We start from the raw sequence: 9,060 nt of genomic DNA, 5'->3' as shown, positions 1-9,060 counted from the left end.
ATAATAATAATAATAATAATAATAATAATAATAATAATAATAATAATAATAATAATAATAATAATAAGAACAAAAATAATAACAATAATAATAGTTGATAATAGTTAGTGATAGAGTAATATAAATATGTATGTACGTGTATGTTTGTATATGAAAAGAGAGAAATAAAATTAAGAAAGGAAATATATAACGATAGTAACGACAAGATGGAGGAACGATTGGAATTTCGGACCGAGAGGCAGGCTCGTGATAATTCGACGAATGTAAGTACACGGATCGATCGAACGATCGATAACAATGATTGATAATAAGGTAACTTGTTTGTAGTTGTTCTTGTTGTTGCTGTTGTTGTTCTTGTTGTTGTTCTTGTTGTTGTTCTTGTTGTTCTTGTTGTTGTTGTTGTTCTTGTTGTTGTAGTTGTTGTTGTCGTCGTCGACGTGTACGTTCCATTGTGGGGCAGGCGAGGCTCTTCCTAGAAAAGCAGAAAGGAGACCCGAGTGCGGCGAGCGTCCCCCTTGGCCCGTCGGGCCATCCCAAACTGTCAGACGGACGGATCGCTGCCGGGGGCGGAGCCCGCCTTGCTGCCGTCGACACCAACACCTCCACCTTCGCCGTCGGCGCTTCCACCCTCTCCGCCCCTGTACGGCGAGCCGCCGGCCCCGCGCGCCGACAGACCTCGGAAATCCAGGTTGTACTGAAAAAATTATACATACATATATATATATACATATATATAAATATTCATTATTTATATTATTTTCAATATTATTATTATTCAATGTATCTTTTTTCTTTTCTTTTCTTCTTTTTTTTTTCTTTTTGCCTTATCCCTTATTTTTTTACCGACTTCAGTCGATAACGTCGGGGTGAATGGGAATGGGAGGGATGGGAAAGGAAGAGGAGACGGTGGGGTAATAGGAAGGGGACAAGAATATTTTGTTATTTTATTTATTTATTTATTTTTTTTTCTTATTGTTGATAATCTTATGACGTTCAAACCTTTTGAATTTCTATAAACCGAAACATTTCACTCGACGTTTTCGTTGTTGTATTATTTTACGATTTCTTATAATAATTCTTTTATTATCAAAGTATGTATGAACGTTCATTTGAGTTCTAATCAAGGATCAATAATTTGCTTTGCTTTTAATAAAATTTTACATTCCGACGTTAACGACCTCGTTCGAAAACGATCATTGTCATTAATTTTAAACGATATTACATAACAAATAAAGATATTCAATTATTCAATTTGTATTCTCTTCCCAAATAATATCACTTACTTATACTCCTGCTGTTTCTGAAAATGAAACAAAGAGAAAAGAAGAAGAAAAAAAGAAGAAAAAAAGAAGTAGTGGATAAAATGCAATTGATTAATCGAGATCACATATTTCAAGGTTAAACATAATGAAATCGCAATAAGAAATGATAGTATTTACGATCAATTGAAATATCCGATCTCGTTAATGAGATTATATTGTTAAGCATTAAGATATATTTATAAACGATCGCAACTTTGGCATATTCCTGCAAGCAATGTTTGATTGGATTAACGTCTGATATTAATCGATTAATAATTTCAATCAATAACAATTTACAATCTCCCCTAAATAACTCCCCTGGCCCATCCCCACCCTCTCCCTTTATTTAATCCCCCACTTCCCACAGTTAGCTCATTCGATCCTGGTTAGTGGAAGCTGAGAAATAAATTATTAATTAAAAACGGGGTAAGATAAGAAAAAAAAAATGTACAATATTTCAAGCCAAAAGCTAAGGATGAGCAAGGTCAACGAGGTCTAATTGTAAAAAGAAAAAAAAGAAATCAAAGAAGAAGAAGAAGAAGAAGAAAAAAGAGGAAGAAGAAGCTATAATAAATTAATCGTAAATTAAATAAAGTCGAATCAGGATGTTAAAAGCGAAGCGATACGAAAGAATGAATGTGAGGATTGTTGTTGGCGGCTGGCCGGATGGGGGGGGGTGGCTTAGAGTGGGAGGGTTGAAAAAGGTGAAAAGCGAAAAAAGAAAAATAAAACATACGGTCGAACCTGTGATGATACGAAATTACGAGCAGTTCTCTGTCTTTTTTTTCTCGCTCTCTTTCTCTTTCTTTTTCTTTTCTCTCTCTCTCTCTCTCTTTCTTTTTCTTTTCTCTCTCTCTCTCTCTCTTTCTCTCTCTCTCTCTCTCTCTCTCTCTCTTTCTCTACCTTTTTCATTTTCTTCCTCTTTCTCTCTCTCTCTCTTTTTCTTTCTTCCTCTCTCACGCGCGCAGAAAGTTTAAAAAACTTTCAGATCCGTTTGTTTTGCGAGAGGGAGCGTGTGTCTTTCGTTATCTGGGCAGACTGGCGTATCTCAGATGTTGCAATTGTGCCTGATGCAATTGCAGCTGCAATAGCTGAAGATTCTGTAGAGAATATGGCGACGGCTGTGGCACGTTCGTTTGATTTGTTGAGAAAGGAAGGACCGAGGGATGAACGAAGGATGTCGAACTTTTGTTAGGATTGTTGTTCGTCGTTGAATTTCTCATTGTCGTAGTAGTAGCAGTAGTAGTAGTAGTAGTAGCAGCACTAGTAGTAGCATTAGCGACAAATCCGCCATACGTTGTTGGTACCACGTTGAAATAAGGATTGAATGCTGAAAGATTTAGGCTCGTTCGAAGGATATTATGGAACTGTGCCGAGGTCAAAGGATGTGGTTGAACGTATGGCGACGAGGATGGAAGTAATTGCGGACTGATAGGATATAAACAATCCTCTTCGTTTTCCCCTGGCATCGGTGTCGGACTCAGATCCACGAACTGCGGCATGTTGACGTTATGCTGATCGACGAATAAACGTTAACATGAACTACAGATATATCAGGATTTTTATATAATATATAACGCAATCGTTTGCTTTTTCATCGTTCTTTTTCAAAGTAACGATTCTCTCAAATGTTCCTAGGAATAGTTTGAAAAAATTCCTCCCTCAATTTCGAAGTATTTGATATAAAAGATAAGAATAAAAAAGGAAGACAAAAAAAAAAGAGAAGCAAAAGAAGAAAAAAGGAAAAAAAAATTGAAGGAGAGAAAAACAAATACTAAAACGGTTGTTGAAAAACGTTGTATGGCGACGCGGTGCGATAAAAATGATTAACAAAAAGAAAAAAGAAAAAAGAAAAAGAAAAACAAAAAAAAGATGCGCGTACCGAGAGCTGATTGAAATAAAACGTCAATGGCGATAACGTTAAGAATCAAAAGTTAGAAAAAAGAGAAAACAAAAAAGGAAATCGAAAAAATCAAAAAATAATAATAACGAAAGACAACAAACAAAATGACTGTTGTGCTATGAAACTCTTCGGAAAAAAAAAAAAAAGAAAACAAAAAAAGAAATGAAAGATACGAGAAGATATGAAACGAAGAAAAAAGAAAAACGAGAAAAAAATTCGAATGCACAGCTTATTGTTACCGTAGATAAAAAGTTTGCATTATATAGGAAAGTGAGATGAAAGATGACGATAAACGATCTTTCGTTCATCATTGGTCTCACCTTTGTGGCGCAGACGAAGCACGTAGTGACCACCTTCGATATCACGTTCATCAAGTTCTTTGTCTCCTGTATAACGTTGTCGACTTTGGTAAATGTCGCCGCTTTACCGACGGTTGGATTCTTCACGGTGAATTGCAATTGTTGCACATATGTTGGCACTCGATCCAGATTTTCTAATAGTTCTTTCTTGTGCGGTCCACCCGGTACCTGCGCCCATGCAACGACGTATAAAAATTTATGCCTAATTTACTCTCGCAAAGCAAATGCAGTCGACGGTTTCAACTTTCAACGATCGAATGATCAATTATATCGGAATAATAAATATCTTTATTTCGATTTAATAAATATATATATATATATTTCTCTTTATTTATTTATTTAAATTAATAAATGATAATGAAAATATTAAAAAAAAAAAAATTAATTGAATATTACAATAGGTATCGAACGATAACGAAACGATTTTGGAACTTTTATCGATTCTTTTTCTTCTTTTCTTCCTCCGTCGATCTTTTTATAACTCTCTCAATCAATATATCACCGTTATTATTTATTTATTCATCGTTCTTTTTTCAATTTCTTTCTTCTACTTTTTTTTTTTTTTTTTTTTTTTATTATTATTATGTATCTAATGTTTAATTTTTTTCTAACGATCGTTGAAAACTGCCAAAGCGTTTGCTTTACGTGAATGTAAATTATATATTTATATAGAGCTATTTACTCCTCGAATATCTTTCAAGCAACGCTTGATTCTATATTTTCTTATTTCGTTTTTAATAAAGGACTATCGATATAATATATTTATTTTCGTGATACGAATTGTATATCAATATGTATATATATATATATATGTATATACGTTATAGTTTGTACATAGGCACATAATAAATATCAAAATTGAGATTGAATAATTCAAATGGAAAAACAACAATTGCATTGAAAAATAATTTGCTTTATCTTTTGTACTTATGAAAATTGTTATTTTCCTTTTATTATTTTCATTTTTTCATTTTCATTTCTTTTTCTTTTTTTTTGTTCTTCGCGATTTAACTATAACATACATACAACATAAATATATAAAGATATGTTTAGATATATATATTTATAGATATGCAGCTAAGATGTGAAAGAAATGATCGTGTCAATCTATCGGTCCTAATGGAACACAATGCACAACTTTAAACGTAAAACTATTAAAAATCGTTCGAAAGAAATAAAGAATATATTAGAATGAATATGTGTGAATGACAGTGAATTAGTACAGACCTTGTTATTTTCGCAAGCTTCACGATTATATATATATATATATATGTATATATGTTTATATATACAATTATATATGAAGAGAGAGAAATTATATATGAAATGATTTTATTTATTTATTTTTTATTTTCTGTCCAATTACTCGACATTATCGTTTTGATTATGTTACTATGAATCATCATTTTTTATTTGAACGCGACCATGCAGACGAGAGCAGTTCTTCTAATCTCTAATCGTACTAATACAATAATAAATGCATTTATGAGAAACATCTACGTATAACGAAAAAACAACAATTTTTTTTAAAGATGAGATCTAAAAACAAAAAGAAATACAAAAACCAAAAAAAAAAAAGACAAGGTCTGATCTCGTCCGCATATCGTTTGGAGTAACAGATAAATAAAAAAAAAAAAAAAAAAGAGAAAAAAAAACAGAGAGAAAATTTCCAGAAGGGTCACGCGACATATCGAATTTTCGGAAGCTGGCAAAAATTTTGAGACATAATACTCATGCCCCAGATAGTGGAGGGAGGGGGACCACAATGCACATAGACGTCGTCCAGAGACGGAAGCATTCCCGTAGCATCTAAAACACACCTTACTAATCGTACACAAAAAGTGATAGATAAATGTATGTACATAAAGTTAATTTACCAAGGGAAAAAAAAAAAAAAATCATAATCATAGTAATGTGTCCATGTTTGTTGTCCATGGTAATATGAGAAAGAAATTTTATTCGAGAATAACTATCGTAGTTGGCACATCATACATAAAGAATTGGATAAATATCACAAAAAAAAAAAAAAAATTGAAAAAAAATAAAAATAAAAATAAAAATTGTCATTAATCTTTTCCGAGCGATCGATTGAAAAAAAAAAAAAATAAAATAAAACAAAAAAAGTCAAACGCAATACAATCCATGGTGATCGATTTTTCTACGAAATAAGTTTTTTCTTTTCTTTCTTTTCTTTTTTTTTTTTTTTTCATTTTCCTTTACTATTTTCTCTTTTTCTTTCTATACCTCTTTTCTTTCCTTTTTTTTTTCCTACGATCTATTTTCTTTTTTCTTTCTTTCTTTCTTTCTTTCTTTTTTCTCCTTTTCGATCTTTTTTTTTCTTTTTCTTTTTCTTTTTCTTTTTCTTTTTCTATGAAAAGATTGAGACGAGGTTGCATTTCGACGTAACGTTCGTCAGTCTTCGTGTAAACTCAAAAAGAAAATAAATAACAAAGTATATAATATAGTAGGATAGATGGAATTCTCTATACCATTCAAATTAATTTCGAATAGTTTTGAACGCTAATTTTTGAAGAAGAAAAAATTAAGAAAAAAGAAAGACAGACAGAGAGAGAGAGAGAGAGAGAGAGAGAAAAGAGAGAGAGAAAAAAGAGAGAGAGAAAAAAGGAGAGAGAGAAAGAGAGAGAAAGAAAACAAAAAAGGGGAAGAAAAGAACAAATCAAACAACTCCTACAGATGTAATACATAGGTAATATGTATGTACATACGTTTGCATGAAAAGAATAATTTATGTTTGCATATGCTCCTGTGTATGTGTTTTTTTTTCTTTTTTTGTTGTTGTTGTCATCACTTCTTTTTCTTTTCTCTTTTTCATTTCTTTTTGTTATGAATGCACTGTGTGTTTTAATTTAATGTAAATAGAACAACACCCAACAACATTGGTATAATAATGAAATCGCAAATAACTTATTAGCGTTCTATGCACGTAGGCGTATGAAAATGATCTATACACAGGCGAACGTATTCTGATAACTATTAGCCCCCAACGAGGGTCTAAAGTATAGAGAGAAAAATTTACCTGGATGGATGGCATTCAAGTACGAAGGGGGAGTTATAAAAAAAAGGGTCTTATAATACAAAACATTTTACAAAGGTTCGTTCTCGTAAATATCTTTTTAAGAAGAGCGATAGAAGAAAGATAAAGGAAAGATAGAAGATAGATAGAAGAAAGATAGAATTAAATAGAAAAAAAAAATATATATATAGATAGAAAAATAGAAAGATAGATAGACAAATAGATAGATAGATAGATAGAGATAGATCAAAATGGTACCGGGTGAACTATTAATACTTGGCCTAGCTAGGAGAATTTGTAAGGGCAGCAAACGTATTAATTCAAACATACCTAATGCTAATAAACTCGTATCGAAGTCACTTCGAATCCTTATAACCTGAACTTCTTTTTATTTTTTTTTTTTTCACTTTTTTTATAAATATATATATTATGATAAATTCTTTGTGTTCGCAAAAGAAGACGAAAAAGAAAGAATGAAAGAAAGGAAGAAAAAAAGAACGAAAAAAGAAATAAATAAAATAGAAAAAAGAAAGAAAGAAACAGAATAAAAGGAAAAGAAAGATCAAATTAGAAATGAAAAACCGGATAAGCTGGTACACTTTTGAGTGTGATTCAAAGTGGCTTCGAGGTAATTGCGATTACGAGAAAATGAAACTCAACAGCGAAAGGTGTAAGTAAAAGAAATTTTTTCCGGAATAATAATAATAATAATAATAATAATAATAATAATAATAATAATAATAATAATAATAATAATAACAATAATAACAATAATAATAATAATAATAATAATAATAATAACAATAATAATAATAACAATAATTATAACAACAACAACAATAATAATCATCATCATCATCATTATCATAATAATAATTAATAGATAAAAAATATATGTAGGTATATAGTATATATATAGGTATAGCGAGAATATCGAATCATAGTCAAATACTGAATCCGTAATAAAGAATGGTAAAAAGAATGATCGAACAAGTTTAGGGTAGATTAAAAGTGGGGGGGGCGGGGGGTTAGGGGCTGAGATAAGGGGCGGTGGCGGATGTTAATACAACGCGCGCGGGCACGCATACAAGCCACGCATACTTTAATTATAATTAAATTGATGAATTAATTTAAATATTAATTGACAAAAATTTAAATTGACGAAAAAATGTTATTTAAGAACGTATACATCTATATATACAATATATATGCGTGTATATATATACAAAGATATATATATATACACATTGTATATATACATAGTGGCGATATAATTAATACACATGCACGCACCCACGCACGCAAAGACGCACGCACGTATCAAGGGAGATAGGTTGAAACGTCAGTCAGTAATGGAAAAAGATACGTGTAATTACTTATATACATACATACATACATATATATATATATATATATATATATATATATATAATATGTAGATCGATGTATATTTCGATCGAATCTGATAATGAATCTGCAAACGTACCTGATAACTAAATTGTCTCACAACCTTGTACAATCTATTCGCCTCCTCCGCAAAATACTCAGCTTGCGTGAAAAGATCCTGTGTCGTTTTAAGGGCTCCCTCCCCCCTTGTAAATTGATACATCGAGAAGGCCATTGACGACATATTCTTCGCACGTTTCACTATGTCGTTGTTCTCCTCGAGTGCGCTACCACTCTCTTGCCATTTCTCCGTCTCTGCGTCCATCTCCGATGTTATCAGTTTCATCTCAAGGCCAGCCTTCGCTATCTTTGCTTGTTCTTCGCTATCCAGTCTTACTGGTTTCAATGGCTTGCTCGTCGTACCGTGTTTCTATCGATTCGAATTAATCCAATTATTATTCAATCCTCTGAAAGGACGAATTTTTTATCTTCTACAATTTTTTTTTTTGTTTTTTTTTTTTTTTTTTTTTTTTTATTACTGCAACTATTTGTTTTAGTCATACACATACGCACGCGCGCAGAACTAAATGAAGTTAATCCTCCCTTTTTGATGTGTCACGCGTACTTAGATATTTTTATTACTGTTATTGTTTTTTTTTTTTTTTTTTTTTTTAGGAAAGAAGCTAAATTCTAAACGTTTTCAATTCATATCTAAAAAGGTGTAAGTGTCGTTGCTTAAATATAAATTATAAAATATATTATATACATAAAGTTTTTTTTATCGATGCAAACAATTTATCGCAAACAAAAAGCATCGCAAAGAAAAAGAAAGAAAAGGGTTACTTACACCTGGCCGTGGCAGGGACATATACACCTGCTTTTCCGGTCTGTTCTGACTTAATTCCAAAACATCTTTCGCTACTGTTGTCACGTCGGTCATTAACCATTGCCACATATCAGCGAAAACTAAGGACATATTAACTTATAGTTAATTAAACGACCTTTCATATATGTATATATGTATGTATGTAAGTATATATTCATGTCATATATGTCATAATGAAGAAATGACGGAAG

The 9,060-nt window shown here is 31.6% G+C and overlaps 1 protein-coding gene across 5 annotated transcripts in view; it reads right to left on the bottom strand.

Annotated features, from left to right (window-relative positions):
• Nucleotides 1–9,060, bottom strand: part of alpha-Catr (alpha-catenin related) — a 71,280-nt gene that overhangs the window by 2,775 nt on the left and 59,445 nt on the right. For 3 of the 5 annotated variants that reach the window (XM_035867123.2, XM_035867121.2, XM_035867122.2), the window contains 4 exons: nucleotides 8,831–8,949; nucleotides 8,084–8,413; nucleotides 3,525–3,731; nucleotides 2,072–2,815 (listed from right to left, as the gene is read on the bottom strand). In XM_035867123.2, the coding sequence (XP_035723016.1) occupies nucleotides 2,327–2,815; nucleotides 3,525–3,731; nucleotides 8,084–8,413; nucleotides 8,831–8,949 (1,145 nt within the window). In that variant the 3' untranslated portion in view covers nucleotides 2,072–2,326. Of the gene's footprint in view, nucleotides 695–2,071; nucleotides 2,816–3,524; nucleotides 3,732–8,083; nucleotides 8,414–8,830; nucleotides 8,950–9,060 lie in introns of those variants that run through there. The other 2 variants (XR_014982173.1, XM_035867125.2) reach the window with 2 other exon arrangements.

This window comes from Vespa mandarinia, chromosome 5 (genome assembly GCF_050613455.1).
Source record: "Vespa mandarinia isolate Hongniang chromosome 5, ASM5061345v1, whole genome shotgun sequence".
NCBI lineage: Eukaryota > Metazoa > Arthropoda > Insecta > Hymenoptera > Vespidae > Vespa > Vespa mandarinia.
The sequence above is the reverse complement of the archived record's forward strand: the minus strand, read 5'-3'. Positions and strand labels throughout refer to the sequence as shown.